Source organism: Coregonus clupeaformis, chromosome 7, assembly GCF_020615455.1.
Source record: "Coregonus clupeaformis isolate EN_2021a chromosome 7, ASM2061545v1, whole genome shotgun sequence".
Taxonomy (NCBI): domain Eukaryota; kingdom Metazoa; phylum Chordata; class Actinopteri; order Salmoniformes; family Salmonidae; genus Coregonus; species Coregonus clupeaformis.
Genome location: NC_059198.1, coordinates 20,164,285 through 20,181,945, shown reverse-complemented (window position 1 = coordinate 20,181,945; position 17,661 = coordinate 20,164,285). Strand labels below are relative to the sequence as shown.

Sequence of the window (17,661 nt, the reverse complement as noted above, 5' to 3'; positions counted from 1 at the left end):
ATGTTCTGGGTTAGTTCTGTTTGACATTAAGGGCTCTATTCAATCTGTAGTCCTGAAGATCCGCTTTATATTGCGATTGACAATTAAAGGCAATGTTCGCATGGTCGCGGAGACTGCATTCACGGTAAACGCTTCATTCACGGCTCAATCGAAAATTACCTTTACATTTTAACACGGATCTTCCGCGATACTTCGACGATACGGATTGAATTCAGCCCTAAGGGAATGGTCTCTTGGAAACAATCCTTGCACTTCACTGGAACATTCCCATGAAAATATTATGTAATGACCTAATGAGACTCTTAAGGGAATGTTCTCTAAAGTTGTGGGAACATTTGTTGTTAGCTAGGCTTCTACACACATATTCTAAACTTCTGAAACAATGTTCGCATGTGTTTTTTGAATCTTTGAAATGTATTTAGTTTTTTCTGTGTCGTCTTGTTTTCCGGCAGCTTACTGAGTTTACTGCCAGACTTTAGTCGTCAGGAAGGAAGGAGGGGCTACATCTTGCTCTTTGGACTATGATCCCAGCAGCCTTGAGTGTCGAAGAATCGGTTTGGTTTCACTTGGAGGTAGAGGAACAGGACTCAGAGTCAACATCCCAAATGGCACCCTATTCCCTTTATAGTGCCTTACTTTTGACTAGGGCCTATAGGTCAAGTCTGTCTCGCTGGTCAAAAGTAGTGCACTATATAGGAAATAGGGTGCCATTTAGGAGAGTACCAGAGAATTGGAGTCAGACACTGCCTGGTGAGACAGATAACGAGGACAACATGATTACATCACAGAAGGGAATGAATGATCAATGGCAGCAGCCTGCGATCGATAGCCATGCTCTTTAGGTTGGAGCCGCTGTAGCTGGGCTTTGTCTACTCCACAGCAGTTTATCCCGGCACTAATCTAACACGCCAATTGTATATCTCTACTAACAGCACTATAATTCACAGACAGAGCGAGAGAGAGAGAGACCCCCAGAGGAGAGAAACAGATAGAGATGGAGCGGCAGAGAAAGAGACAGAGACAGATTTTCTCTGCTCCTTCCATAGGAGTGGTATTATCGGTGTGGTACGTGTGGTATGGACTTGCATTGTAAAGGACACACCTAGAAGAGATGGTGCAAGTCTGTCTATCTGTCTGTCTGTCTGTCTATCTTCTGTACAGTCTTTCCATCAATAGCTTTCTGTCTGTCTGTCTGTATCTATCTGTCTGTCTGTCAGTCATTCCAGCAATAGCTTCGATTTGAGTACGTCCTCTTCCCTGAAATCAGTTTGTTTACCTGAAATAAGGCACCAGAATAGGATAGAGAATAGTATAGAACATCCACAGGTATGTATGACACATTAGACACAGGTATGGGAAGATACATTTCTACACAGTTACTAATCAGACATAAAAGCTGTTTTAATTGGGGTCAAACCACAATCGTGTGCGCAACCACTACAGAAGGTACATAAACACAAGGGTCTACAACATATCACTTCCATGTGCTCTCAAACATAAAAACATGACGAGATCAATCAGTTATTTTTAACAGGGGCATGATTGGTTATTGTTATAATTGTCCTGTGTTGTTTGAAGCGTCCACGAGGCTTCAGAGCTGAAAGTCTGTAAAAGGGAAGGTGAGCTTGAAGGTCTGAGCTTGATCTCCACGCTAACACACTGGGTGCATCCCAAATTGCACCCTATTCCCTGTTGGGTTCAGTACTTTTGACTAGAGACTGTCTGTACAGTCAGGCTCTGGTCAAAAGTAGTGTACAATATAGGGAATAGGGTGCCATTTGGGATGAACACACAGACAGTCCACAGACACGACAACAACAGAAGTGAGAAGACGGAGCCTTTGTTAAGGTGCCTTGTTTGTGAGGGAGATTATATTATTCTGGGTGGTGGTGAGGAGGGTGAGGAAGAGGGGTGAGGGGGGTGAGGTGGAGAGGTGAGTGGGGTGAGGAATGACTGGCAGGGGTCACTAGGAAGGCATGACTCAGAGGTGCAGCGCCGTCGAGGTCTAATCAGCTCGCTACTATCCAGGCTCATCCTCCGTTTGACATATCCCTTCAACACCGCTCACAGCTCTGCTCTCCTCACCTTGGTTCTCCAGTCTCCTCCACCATGGGCTGGTCTCTCAGTATGCTTCCCAAATGGCACCCTATTCCCTATTTAGCGCACTACTTTTGACCAGGGCTGATAGGGCTCTGGTCAAAAGTAGTGCACTATATAGGGAATAGGGTGCCATTTGGGATGCAATCTCAGTCTAAGCCCCACTAGCTGTCTGCCTGCTTGCCACACTCTATTGACATAACCCACTCCACTATCAGTCACTCGCCTCATTAGCTTCTGTTTTGCTGTTTTTCTGAAAGCTAGGCTAGGTGCACATGCTCACAAACACATACACACACTCTCAGAAAACTCACAATTCTTCCCAGGAGTTTGTCAATTGGACGGTTTGACTTTTGGAGGTTGAGAGTGGACTACGTAGACGGCTCTCACTCCTGGTGTGATATCTATGAAGATAAATTATCATCACAGTCGCTAGCTGGTTAGGTGGATTGAACTGTGTCAGTGTCAGTTGTATTGGTATGAGGTAGTTGTCTACATTTGACACATTTGCTTTATGATGTCTAAGCAGACATTACAAATATGCAACCTGTGACTCATGAAGTTAATGATTACTTTACCTTTGGTTAATATCATAATCAATTAGGAAATAGGCAACGACTCAGACAGAATGAGCAATACTTTGGAATCAATCCAGGACAATGTAGAACATTTCCTCCAAGCTTACTTCTGACAAAGAACCAACGAAGTGGGAATCTGATGCATTGTTGCTTCAAGGACAGAAATCATTAACATGGATGGGAAAGAGCAGATTGAGAAGACGTGTGCTTGGCTAGCATGTTAGCACACCATAATGACTAGCAGATACTGGGGTGGTTAGTGTGGTTGGCATGGGGAAGCGCAGTAGCCTGTTCCTGTGGCATAATTAAGCTATTTTGGTGTTTGCCAGGTTCCTGGGTTAATTTATTAAAGGGGGATAGGCTTGAGGTGAAATGGCACACACTTGAAGGACTCGGGATCATTACACAGATAGTATCTGTGTCCTCAGGTTTAGAAAAAAAACACAGATTGAACAGATCATGTCGAAGCAGAGTTTTATCACCATAAACATTGACTTAGCATATCCAGATTTGTCACGCCAATGCAATTATCATTTGTTGTCTCTTGCTGAAATGGCCATTACGGTTTCACAACAGAGGAGGGACTTGATTTCATGCACATGAGTCATTATGTTTTTGCCCTTGGTTTCTGGGTATGATTTCAGTACATTTAAACACATATATGTGTGACACACCATTCTTATCACAGAAACACAGGATCTAATTAGCCATCCTCTAAAGAAATCTATAATTGGTATTTGTGTGACTCCCAGTGAAGGAATTAGGACTGATGTTACACATGGAATGTGATATGTCAACAGAAGTGGCATGAGACTCTATCCTCATCAAGTATTATCCCAGTTAAGGCCTGGATGTACTAACGTGGCTCATCTGACTCACCTGAAGAAATATCCTTTGCCCCCCCCCTCTCCCCCGAATCACAACACCATGCCCCTCCACCCCTCCCCTGTGCGTTGGGTTCACCCTACTCTGTAGTTCAAAGTGGTTTTGCCTGTCTAGCCTTGGCGCTTAATGTTTAAGTATTGGGAGCGGCTTCAGGGAGCAAATAAAACGTCTTCACAGACTCTGTGACACACAGAGCTACAATCCCAGGTACTGTTATTGTGCAATCTCCATTGTAACTCAAAAGAAATGCCTTCAGGACATATCAATCCTTTCAATACAAAAGACGACCAATGTTCTCTAAAAGCACGATTGTATCGTCTTAAGTGATTCAAAGACATAGATAGAAAGATAATTCCACCTGGGGAAAGGTTGTGGGATAACTGGCATAAGTGTGCCAGTTTCAGCTTTGCAGATTGCCAAAGGTTCAGGCCAGGATGAAAGCCCTCAAGCCCTGAATCGGGACACCTGCTATTTGAAACTATCAACCTTGTCCTTGGTGATGGTTTTCTATTGGGTCGAATAAAGAAACCTCCTTTTCCCAAACAAACAGAGAACTAGCTGGCACAGGGTGTGTGTGTGTATGCATGATTACTCTGCAGCGTTAATCCATCAAACAGGGTTTCAAAACCTCAGACAGAAGGAGAACTTAGAACAGTCATGGAAGGACTTAGACCAGCAAAATCTCTGTTCAGCCTCTTTCTTTCTACCTCGCCACATTCTTGGTTAACACTGTATTGTGCAAAAATAGCCACCTGTTTTGGTTTGATCAGATCAGAGGCAAATCGAGATCCTCCATGCCAGCTCAAACTGGTGAGGGGAACATGCTCAAACAGCCAATGAGTGCTTTATTTGGGTATGGCTGGTGTTTTCAATCCAAGCCTATGGAATATGGCCCCAATCACATCGCAGAGAAAAGGGTTGAGAAGGTAGTGTAGGCTGGATCCCAAATGGCACTCTATTCCCTATACAGGGCTCTGGTCAAAAGTAGTGCACTATGTAGCAACTAGGTTGCCATATGGGACATACCTGTAGTCACCTGGAAGGGAGATGTATGGAGATCTATGGCCACGGAGAGAACTGATGAGTCATCCATCTCACTACTCCTCACAGTGGATTATCCATCACATGCAACAGGCTCCACGGCGATACGCAATTCATAATGCCCTCAATTCCCCTTTAATGATTTAATCAAACAACTCTTAATGTTGCTGTGTCACTCCTGGTAGCAGTTAGCATGGCTCTCTGCTACTGCTCTGCTGTCCCTGGTGACTATGTTCTACTCTTTATGAGAGCTGTCTCTAAATGGGCTAGTCTCTACCGCCGTATAAACATTATGATGCTGAGATTCTGCCCCAGTGTTCAGATCATCCAGATATCTCCCGTCCTGTCCCCCTCCATTACCCTCTGTACATGGCCTCGGAGTAGGGTGAAGTTGCCCCTAGATGCTGATCTTGGGTTAGTTTTGCATTTCCCCCACTAATAGGTAAGGATTGGGGGAGGGGAAGCTGATCCTAGATCTGTACCTAGGGGAAACTTCACCCCAGAGCCTGTGTCAATGCTGGAGAAGAGATGCTTGCCTGGGCTGTGTTCTTGTTGTCAGCTGTGCTTCCAGTGGACTGGTTGGTTCCCTCGGAGCCCAGGCAGCAGCATAGCCTCCTAGTCCTCTGTACAGGTTGCATTATTCATAGACTCCAGTCTGCATTATTTACATTGCTTACCATTTTTACATTTCACACATTTAGTTACCAATTTACAGGGAGGCCTTTTTCTCTTCTCCTCGTGTGATTGAGGTAATGTACCCAGTTGGTTCGATGGTACAAGACATCATGGCGTCAGACACCAGGGCGGATGTGGTGGTGGGGTGGTGGAGTCTGAGGGTGAGTGTGACACCTGCCTCACCAGTCCCCACAACACCGCGCGGTGGTCCCTGTGGTTTTGAGGCACCTGGGTGGCATCACTGGCATGCCTGCCTGGGTCTACATCTCAGAGTAGTGATACCTGAACTCCTGTTCACTGCCTGTGACCTCAGCCCAAACACTGCCCTTGGTTTTGGAACGTCTCCTGCAGCTGTAGGCTAGTCCTCCCTATGTTTACTCAGGACTTACATGTTGACGGCTGCTGAAATGTGTCTACTGCTGAGACTAATGAGATTCTCCTGTCACTCTGGAAACAAAGAACATAGAGGCATTTCAAGGGTATGCGCACAGCTATATGTAGATAATCAAGTTATTTTTCTCGCACTCTGAAAGAGGGGGACTTTCGGTTTGGCCTGAAGCTCTGCCAATTAAGCTGGTCATCTTTTGGTAAGGGCTTCATCATGTTCCTGCGCACACTAAGTGGCATGTAGCATCACCAGCCCTTAACTGAGCTGGCATGAGCCTGGCATGGGACATGGACACAGTGTTGGCAGTGCTGGAGGTCAGCCAGGGCAGGTTTAAGTTAGACCCAACCCATCTCTCCCGTGGTTGGCAGGATCGCCCCCACTCTCGTGCCACAAAACGGTGGTGAATGCGGTCAAAGCAAAGCACAAGGAAGAACTATAGGCCTATTATATCATGCAAATATAGGTTAATCGTAACTACTCATATTTTTGCATTATCACTATGATATGGAATACCAGTGTTAACCAATAGTTCACCCAGGACACATTATTTCTATTTATAGCCATTTTTATGAATAATCTCCAAATGCTAAGTAATCCATTGTTTGTTCGACCCAAATCAGCACCTCCTTACTGAACAAAGGGTTTTGTGATTACATACAAAGCCCCTCCCATTAGACTTTTACTCAACCAAGCCCCAGATTTCTTCTGTGCTGCTTATTTATGTAGTAATACGCATATATCAGAGCAGAGAAACACTACAATTTACAAGATGCTCTTATCCAGAGCAACTTACAGTAGTGAGCGCAAACATTTTGATACTGGTCCCCCCCATGGGACTCGAACCCACAACCCTGGCATTACAAGCGCCATGCTCTACCAACTGAGCCACACAGGACCACTATTCCCGCTACAATGGTCATTCACTGTGGCAATATCCTGGCAATATCTTCAAGGCCTCTGCTAATGTTTTATATTGTGTCAGACCAGAGTGGTTCACTCATTGACAAGTCATAGTCAAGGATTTTACTTAGATAAACCCAGAAAAGATTGATGAAAGCCATCTAAACAGATCACAATCTCTATGTGAAGCTCAGATATGATCTGCCATACAGCATCAAATGGATACTGATGAACATTATATCTATACATTGAGTTTTGGTCATCTCCAGAAGCATCCAATGGAAGAAAACAAATAATTATCTGCAATGGGGCATCCTAACAAAGGCCTGACCATGGAGGAGCAGAGGCAGAGCGTTAATATGTCTCCCAAGACAAACAGACACCATCTTTGAGAGCGGTCCTGCAAACGTGTGAAGACAAGAGAAAGTAAGACAATTAACGCACATACCTCGCCTGCTGCCATGGACCAGTGAATACAGTGGTTACCATGGCTTAATCTGTCAATGAAGTGGACTTTGGGGGACAAGCGTTGTGGTCTGATCCCTGGCCCAAACAGACAGCAGCATGTTTGTGTACACTTGACAAGCCATTTCCAATAACCAATGGCCCAGGATGTGGAGGAAGGAGAGGCCTGGGATAACAACCTCAGAACAACCGAAGTCTCTTCCACCCAAAACACCATTCAAACCAGGACACCCTTTTGTGCTGATCTGGTTTTATCCATATTTTTGGGATTATGGTTCCATTGATTTGGGGGAATTGATTAAGATAGGCCTAAACATAATTATATTCCATAATAGGCCTGGATGTTATTAGTTTGGAAAGAGATTGAATAATAAAAGTTTGTTTTGCGTGTATTTGTTTTTAAATGTTTAGTGCTAAGGAATTCCCCTAGTTCTAAGGCTGAAATTCTGAACCTATAGATTTATAGGCCAATGCTTCCACACAACATAAGTGTAGGGCTACTGTAACAATAAAGAAAATGTAATTCAACATTTTTATTAACAGGTGTTACACAAAGTAACAGAAAAGTGTTGGCTACTCTTATAATTTGTGTTTGCACATGGTATTGCAGTGTCGTTACAATAATTACCATTTGGCGAATTTTGGAAAGGCTCATGGAAAGCGCGCATTACGCATGAACCGTTAATATAAACTTTGAATTTGAGTTAGACCTAATTTGCCAGTTTTGTCCATTTAAAAAAAGCCTGCTTCCATGCAAAGCTTTATCTAAAGAAAATTGGATGGTGGTTCTAAAACGTGCCATGCATTCACATAGCATATGTGTGCTCCACGGCCTATGGCAGTGTCATGCGCATTGATGTTTTATTAATTTTTTTGCAAGAAAATAAACGCAAGGTTTTTCACATCCACTGACATAACATATACGACCATAGGATGTTCTCTTTTTATGCATTATCAGACTGAAACGCAATTTGTCCTGCTACTTTCTGTTCTGACTGAAAATGGGTCTAAAATGCTTAAACTAGAATTAGGGGTATCGTGCACGAGTCAAATGGTATAGTTGGACATTTGGGCATATAGTAGTTTAGTCTAAATTATATTTCATAATAGCTGTTTTAGAAAGGTTTATTTTTGTTCTCTGACCCGTCTAGTTTCCAAACAGTGGCTATGAGAAGCAACACTAATACTGGGCTGTATGGTTAACCAATTGTACAACTTCTTGACAACTTCTGGCTTATTCGTGCAGCCTAACCACCCAAACACTCTAACATAGACTCACTCTTACACAGTGAGAAACTCTCAGTCAGTCAGAGACATGCACCCGTGCGCGCACACGCATTTTCAAGCTATTTCATTTTTTTATAAGTCAACGTGTTCCAAAGTTTAACTAATAATTCTAGACACACCATTTGAATCACCCACACTAAGTCAAATAACATAACAACATAGGCCTATAGGCTACTAGGTGGGTTTTCATCAATTGGTTAGTTTTAGGAACAGAGGAAGAGAGAAAAAAGGTGTAATTGATGTTTTCCCATGGAATACACCCCCTCCCCTCTAACTCACCCTTCAGGTGGAAAAAAATATTTAAATATTTTTTTACTATTTTTTGGGATAACATCAGATGGGTTTGTCTGGGCGAACCAATCAGGTCCCTCCCTGCCATAGATCGGTGCTATAATACATAGCAGTAAAAGCGGTCTGCTCGCACAAGCCGCTGTAGCTCGACTACGCAGAGATTCCGTGGCTAATTTTCCCACTTTTTACCCACGTAGCAACGTTCTTCCTTCGATGTGTTCCGTTATCATTTTAAAGAGGCGTTCATTTCCGCACCTGCCACGGTAGTGATCGGGGGGCACGGTAGCCTACAGACGAACTAGAGGAGGAGACAAGGACATTGTGGAAGCAGTGGCGCGAGAGGCAGGAGAGATATAGAAACGGCCGCCGATTGATAACATACTGAGGCTCCGAGTAATTTAGATTTTATGGACGAAATGCTGCTGTTGACAAGAATCGTTCTGGTCGGGTTGATCTGCTTGTCCTTGGTGTCCTCTGGGATGGGTTGTGGACCGGGCAGGGGCTACGGGAGGAGAAGACATCCGAAGAAGCTGACCCCTCTTGCATACAAGCAGTTCATCCCAAACGTCGCGGAGAAGACCCTAGGGGCCAGTGGCAGATATGAAGGCAAGATCACACGGAACTCCGAGCGATTTAAAGAACTGACTCCCAATTACAATACTGACATTATCTTTAAGGATGAAGAGAACACCGGTGCGGACCGGCTCATGACTCAGGTAAAACGAATACATGTTTAATGCCGTGCATCTTCTAGCACACTGTCTAACACAACCTTTCACATAAGGATGAAGATTGCGCACCACAAATAAGGACATATTTAGGTCTCAGGTCTGTGCTTTTTAAAGGAGATGTGTGAAAAGGTTCCGTTTCAATCTCAGAGCATTGCACTTTTGATTAGGTCCTGCATGGGTAAGGCTTTCATAATCAAACCAGAGACATGACATAGGCCTACTGGCATTTCGGTAAGAAACTCGGCCTTCATGATTGTGGCAGTTTATTTGAAATATTTATGTGGTCCTCTCTCCTCATATCTATATTTGTATCAAGGCCTTGTCTTGTGCAGACGCACATAGGCTGTTTATGCATTAGCCTACTATATAGCATTTAGATATTCAGCTATTGCACCGTTAAGATTTAGATTACATCTTGTTTTAAATCTTAATTTCAGTCATCTGATCTGGCATCTATGACTAAAACAGCGGTGTTGTTTATGCATGGTTGGCGCATTCAGATATTTCTTGCATACTGTTATTCGCCCTTTCGCAGTATAGTGTTTATCGGCGCATGAAGACTGACATTTCTTTGAGAATGTTCTGAACACTATCACTACTTCATAAATGGGTGGGACGCGGCCAATTTGTGCAATGATATAGCAAGACTGTGCCTCGGGTAATGCATTTGCTTTGGAAAGGCTGAGTGGCAAAAAAGCATTAGTGGCAAATAAGCATTGTCGTACCTGTGAATCAGATTTCCCTTAGCCAAATGCTAGGTTGTGATGTCTTCATAAGATTATGGGTGGCTAGCTTGCATGCATGGTCCATAAAAATATGGGTCAGAAATGCACAGTCTGGATAGCATGACTCGCGCCCATAAGGTTACTTGATTTCCAGCTACTGTTAGGCTATTTTGGGTGTTTATTGCGCTTATGTCGCACTGCTATTTTAATAATAACCGAATTACTTTAGTCCGGCCACCTTAAAATGCCACTGAACCTGAAGTAGTGTGATGGAGGTGCGCGTGCCGGACTCCCTGGACCGTATACAGCGACATGGGCACGAGCTCTGATTAAATATTCACCCTGCGTGCAGTCTCAACATCTCTCTTAAACGCTCCCTTCCCTTCTTCCAATATATACGTTATCACACTTTAAATGGAGGCTAGAGTGAAATTCAACCTTTTATTCTGTCTATAGCCCTCGGCCACTACCAGTTAAAGCTGTGGTTGAACAGGGAATTGTGCCAACGACTCTCCTTTTTGGACACACCATCCCCATTTACCGGCCTTCTTTATCGATCTGAATAGAGTAGAGGAAGTATTTTGGTTTAATTCTGATATCACTGCATAAACAAATGCGCCAAACCATAAAAAACAACATATTAATGGCATTATGAGTTACAAAATAAGGTAATTGTTTTCTGCCTTGTGCTAGGCTATAATTCAAAGAAAGTTGAATTATTTGAAATAGGACATATTTGCAATAGATAAACCAGGCAAGGCAAAGGAGGCTCATAAACATAAGCGGGAGCATTTGAACGTATGACCTTTGGTCAATGAGAAGAGGAAGCTTAAACAAAGTTCAGACAAAACATGTATTAAAGTATGGAGTGCTAAGTACTTATTTGCTGTTTAGTGGCGCACTGCCTAGCCCTAATGTATAGATGCACCTGCAACAACAGCACGAGTTAGAGATAAACAAACGTAATATCTGAATAATATGAAGAGCTAATGGTTAGCATCTAGAATATGTTTGCCATCGTCTATATTGGATGGTTGTTGTGCGTAAAGGTCAATCCAGTGGGCTGTCGTAGGGACGGCGCGGACGCACTGTGGGTGCACAGGTGCACTGAAAGTTGTAGGCTATATGATGGATTCCTGGAATAGTCTCACTATTGTTTAATCAAACCGTAATGTCAACGTAGATGAAACGTGTGTCTGTTGTGGTTTCATAAATGTAAATAAAACTCCAGGTAAAGTGATGACTATAAAAGCGTGATGCCCCAGGCTGCGACAACTCATTTTGAGTGAGCGGGTTAACCAAGCAGCCCCTCAACTACAAAGACAAGTTCGTTTCGAGGAAAGTTAATGACGTCCTCGCTTTACAGACATTTTTTAGCGCGCAGCCCCCGAAGAGTCTGTCGGGAATAAATACATCACATGGTCGTCTGTAGCAAGCACAGCTTAATGTGAACTGAATATAGCCAGGCAAACGAGGCGATATTGAGACGGACCAGTGGGTTGTTTGCACTGACAGGTACCTGATAAGTGTTTCCTCTAACCAATTCATTTGTGAGAAGATTAAGAGGCAGGCTGCGGGCGAGGCTTGTTGAACAACTTTAGTCTGAGCACAAAGCGCCGCGGAGGGATGCTGCTGGGCTTCACGGTGAATGAACAGAATTTGGCTTGATTTGCGGCACACGACCCAATGAATTAATAAATAGTTTAGGCTTCACGGCTCTTGACTCCGGCTATCGTACTCAGAATGTGCAGGAAAAGGTTTTGGAATGGCCCCTTTGCTTTTTTCACCCACTGCATGCTACAAGTGCGAGTATAATGTTGGTTTGTTTTGACGTTTCGCAGGAAAGACGGGTTAGGCTAATTGAGATATCACTGGAAGGCTAACCTTATGACCAGCATGTCTTGGGGATCCTTGCCAACAAACGGGAAAGGATGGAGTGGTGGCCCATGTGTTAGTGTGTGTGCGTGTGTCTTACTAGCTCTATATAGATAGTTCGTTTTTTAGGGAAGAGAACCAAACCACCTCCAGTTGAGTAGTCCTGTCATGTCCCAAGAACTTGGGCGACGAGAATAATTAAACTTTCCCTCTGGTTGCGGTGAAAATACACTTTGTGATGTTTTATTTTACATAGACCCTATTGGTTAAGTGTTGAGAAGGGTTGTCTTGGAGAAGGCCAAGCATCTCACAAAGGGTCCCGAGATAGGTTAGAGTGCAACATTCCAATTATAGGAAACTATTTTATAACTCAGTTATTTCTGAAGATTATCCTTAATATCAATTATTTATTCAAAGAAAACACACAGCTTAGCCTACTAAAGTCTCTTGGGTTCATTAAAGTGATATATTCTTCCCATTCAGATGCATTTTAAATATGTAATTAATTCCAGCATTTCATTTTATTGGAGTCTATCACATCTTATAGCATCTTGGGAGAGAGTACAAATAGGCCATTGAGCGGTCGCACCTGTCCAAGGACCAGATCTATATGTTTTAGGCCAGTGAAGCGAATGCAATGCCTTATCAATTTTTCATCACAAGCTTCTCTGAGATGTGCCCTCTAACGCTGCTCTTCACACAGAACATTCGAGCTTAGGTAATTCAAACAAACCATTCACATTGTTGTGAGTAGGCATATATCCCATCACATATCACTCCATAGAACAACATGATGGACGATATTGATTGAATCTCAGTTGACCTTTAGTGTGGTGGAATCTTGGAGATATTCAGGTTTAACAGATGTAATGAAATGTTAACTATTTAATGATTTGCATTTTGGAAAGACCTTTGAAGACCTTGAACTATAGGAAAATGGCAACTCTATAGGTTAAGGGTTTTGGCCTCGAACCATGCATCTACAAAATAGCCCATACCTTCAGGCTTTTGAATTAAGATTATGAGCCAATATATTAATATACACTGTCTGGAACATAATCCTTAATATCATATCAGGCTCAAATATTAGCTTAATTTATTACTTAGGCTTAATACCCAGGCCTGATATACATGAAAGGGTATTAGCATCTAGTGAGCATGATTAGTGAATTTGATACATCTTAATAGACGACTAACTGGTCCATTTTCTTTCCCCCAGAGATGTAAAGACAAGCTGAACTCCCTGGCTATCTCCGTCATGAATCAGTGGCCAGGGGTAAAGCTCCGCGTCACGGAGGGCTGGGACGAGGATGGGCACCATTTCGAAGAGTCACTACACTACGAGGGAAGGGCAGTGGATATCACGACCTCCGATAGAGACAAGAGCAAATACGGCACGCTGTCCAGACTAGCAGTGGAGGCTGGATTCGACTGGGTCCACTACGAGTCCAAGGCCCACATCCACTGTTCTGTCAAAGCAGGTAGGGTGTGAAGTCAAGAAGCCGTTTGTCGCCATCACTGACATTAAAAACGAATGTGAATGGGAAACGTGGTAATAACAGGGAATATAGCCCCCGCCCTCCCCCTTCAAAACATTATTATGTTCGATTTAAACTCGCACATTTCATTTGTCTGAATTCCAGTTACTTACATTAGCCTACATCAAACCCACACAATAAGTTGCATGGACGTTGTTTAAAGGCCTATTCCTCACCGATTAACGAATAATGACATTGATGATAAAGTTTTTTTTTTTTTTTTTTTTTTTTTACATTATGCTACTCCAGCTAGATAATTAATCAACATAGATTATTGGATATAAATAAACAACGTTTGTAGAAATAAACAACGTTTCTAGGATATTATTTGATGCTCTCTCGTTAGCCAACCTCCAGAGTTCCCCACAATGTGTCCTCTCGCTATTCACTTGTTATACCGTGATCACTTATCCCTTCATTTTAGGCCCATCAATTTTATTCTAGATTGATAGGCCTTTCTAGATTTCAAATAAGTAGGCCTACTCCATATTTTTTAGTTATTTATAGTAGTTGTGTTATGTATGGGTAATTGCTGCCTGTTCATGTTTAATGCATAGGCCCTACCATACTTTTTCATGACCTTATATCGCCTCACACCGTCTCTTCGATGGAACCACGACATTATATTTCACAAAATCTATCCCCACACTCATAAAATGCCATGGCCTATACTTTCATTTTGTGCCCTGTTCCTGTAAGCTAACTGATAGGCTATGGACTTCAAAATCACTGCATGTTAAGAGAAGGCTATTCGAGTTAACTAAACACATTACAGCTTTAGATGTGTAGATTTGTATTATTTTTCGATCGAAACAATCTATTCTAGGCCTATGTTTGGATCAGTGTTGGCCTTCCAAAATGTATATGAATTTTACCAAAGTACTTTAGACAAATCTTTTGGATTAAAATCATCTCGAGTTTCCTAAAAACCATATGGAAATCGACTTAGGCCTATTCTTCCGAAGAGAACATTTGCGTTTTTTATTTAATGGAAAATCTATTTAAAATTCAACACACTCGTTTTGAGATCATATAGTCCGTGTCATTAGGGGTCATGTGACTTTACCAAAGGGATTTAGACTTACACATGTTGAATTCGTTTGGGGCAAATCTAGTTTTCAATTGTCACCATACTTCATGCCACAGAATCTTAAAAGAAGATTAGATCCAGAAATTCAGAGAGGGTCGGTTCTATTCTGTGGCTGTGTGTGTTTACTGACAGTGTGATCCTGGAGATCGGAATGTAAAGAGTTCTCCCAAGGCCCGAATTATTGTCATCAAGATTGACAACAAAGCGGGGGAGAGGTGGTAAAAAGAAGGGACATTGATGTTGGTCGACTGCAAGCATTTAGAGTCTGGGCCCTCATTTAAATTCAAATATGCATCTTGAGAGGCTTGGAAAAGTGTCTCCACTGGGTAAATAGTCTTTGCGGCGCCCTTGGTTTTTTTCTGAGAGTACTAGGCTATTTGTGTGAATTGTCACATAGAGGTTTCTGCACCTGAGCAAATATGGGAAGAGAAGCTGGGAAAGGCGCAAGTGTTCTTTTCCAAGAATGGCTAGGTCCACAAGCTGATTTAGAATGACAATGTCCGCTCTATATTGGTTTTTAATTAACGTTAGAAGACCCAGGGCTTTCGGTTTTCTCATCTCACACAACAAGAAGCAGCCAATAGGCCTTCGTTTTTTGTGAAGGAGTTCCACATTCACATAATGCCAAATGAAAGCATATGGCTGGGGGGGATATATAATGTAACCTAAATGATATTGATAAATGCGCCTAAAATCACAATTTTCATTCCTCTTTCCTTTAAAAAGTATGGATATAGCCAATAAGCTTATATGTGACAGTGGTTAATTCATAGGCTTATTAGGCCCATGTGCTATAAACATATTCCACAGTGCTGAGCTCAAAACTCGCCCTGCTCTCATGGGTAAATCAAATAATATATGGATATATATTCACAATTACTAATACAATCTCTTCTATTTCAACAGAAAACTCAGTTGCTGCCAAATCAGGAGGCTGCTTCCCAGGCACCGCTTCTGTAACTCTCAAAGATGGAAGCAGGAAGGCAGTGAAAGACCTCAGAGTTGGTGACAAAGTGCTGGCAGCCAACAGTGATGGGAACCTCGCATATAGCGACTTCATCATGTTCGTGGACCAGGACTCTGCAACCAGAAGAGTGTTTTATGTGATAGAGACTAAAGAACCAGCCCAGAAAATCACCCTTACTGCTGCACATCTACTCTTTGTGGTCAACAACTCAACGGATGATCTCCACAGCATGTCAGCAGTATTTGCGAGCAAAGTCAAACCTGGACAAAAGGTGGTCGTCTTTGATGATTTGCATAACCAACTGAAGTCGGTCACCGTAGAACGGATTTACAGGGAGGAGCACGAGGGGTCATTTGCGCCTGTGACGGTTCAAGGAACCATCGTGGTAGATCAGGTGCTTGCATCATGTTACGCGGTAATTGAAGACCACAATCTTGCGCACCTGGCGTTTGCACCTGTCAGAATGAGCTACTGGCTGTCCTCGTTGCTATCCCCGAAAGTCTACTCCATGCCCAACGCCACCTTACACGAGGACGGAGTGCACTGGTACTCCAAGATTCTATATAAATTAGGAACGTGGCTCTTGGATAGCCACGCGCTTCACCCACTGGGGATGTCAATAAACTCAAGTTGAAACCTCATATGGAAAAGCAAAATAAGACTTATGTAGGACAATAAACAATAGTAGAATAAAAAAAGAGACCCCAGCGGAGTTGGGATATTTATTTCAGTGACTTTTACATGTGTCCCTTTCAAAGAATGAATGGAGCCTTAAAAGTTTTCTTTGAATAATTTATTCTCATGTGAACTCGCTGGTATCACACGGATGGATTCTAAAACTGTGTGACCAGCAAATTGTGCAGAATCTATTTTTGTATATCTCAAGTAAACCGCAAAGAAAAAGAAGACCATGTAAAAAGCAGCAAACTTCTTGACAGGTTGCAATGTTCTGTGCATATTATGTGCAACTGACTGTTCTATTTTGGGGATAAACAAACTTCGTGGGGGTCCATAAATTATATTTTTATACACAGAATTGTAAATTAGATTTTGACAGCTCGTTACCGAATCACATTTCGTTATTTGAAATAGTGTAAGATACGAGAATATATTTTAATTTAAATAGTTGGGAAAAGTCTTGGAAATCTTGTATTGTTTTGTTTATTAAGAATTCTATTATTTTGGAAAAGTTTCATTTAAATTGTCAGTGTGGGACAGATATTCTGCCTCATGTATATTTCCTCTGCTTTTGTTGTATTTCTTTTTTCTTTGAGAAAATGTGAAATGCACATTCTGACAATTCAGTAACAGTATAAGTAGTAGCCTATAGAACAAAACGTTTCGTTGAATAAATTAATAAGTAACTCCTGTAAATGTACTAAAATGTATTTTTCTTTTCATATTTTGTAATAGGGAAATAGTTTTATAGAAATTACATGCGGCATATGCACAGTTTGGATAGTTTATAGCGTTCCAGTTAACTTTCATAACAGGGCGATGTGTCAGAAATGTCTAGAGTTTATTATTTATATGTTTATTACAAAATGAGATAAAGAAAATATTAAAACCTGCAGTTGTTACATGTCTTTTTCTAATAGCTCTTGGAAATTGACATTCTGGGTCCATAGGGGAACCTAGACTACCAAAGTGAAAATCAGAATTCGAACTGTTGCTTCAATTGCATAACTTTGGCGCAAGTCTCCCTTTGACACCAATGCATGTGTCTAAAATGCGAGTTAAGCGCGTTTATGACTCGACCCATGGAATAGTTTGGTGTATAGCTATGAATTATGTTTGAATTTTGCTCAAATGAAATGTGAAGTTTAACATATCGAGATAAAATTGCAAGGTTTCCGCTCTGCTTTGAACTGCCTAATGTCTGCTTGTGAAATGTAGAGACCCTATGTCAAATTTAACGAGGATTGCCTTTCGCAAATAACTTCTGAAAAATTTACAGACAGAACCGTGTTTGTTAGCCCTAAACCTGCTTGAAGACTGTGAGGAAACGTAGTTAAATCAAATATTTGCTCAATGAAGAGTTCACTGTCACATAATACACAAATGCCTCAAGGAACAGCGACTGATGCGCTCAGACAATGGCGCAGTATTATAAGTCCTGCTGGCTGCC

At 42.1% G+C, this 17,661-nt stretch overlaps 1 protein-coding gene across 1 annotated transcript; it reads left to right on the top strand.

The window, feature by feature from the left end:
* The first annotated feature begins 8,739 nt into the window (after nucleotides 1-8,739).
* On the top strand, nucleotides 8,740-17,102 carry LOC121569851 (sonic hedgehog protein A). Its single transcript, XM_041881091.1, has 3 exons — nucleotides 8,740-9,323; nucleotides 13,158-13,419; nucleotides 15,473-17,102. Exons 1-3 carry the CDS (start codon nucleotides 9,015-9,017, stop codon nucleotides 16,165-16,167), a joined length of 1,266 nt encoding a protein of 421 aa, XP_041737025.1. The 5' UTR covers nucleotides 8,740-9,014; the 3' UTR covers nucleotides 16,168-17,102.
* Nucleotides 17,103-17,661: the final 559 nt, after the last annotated feature.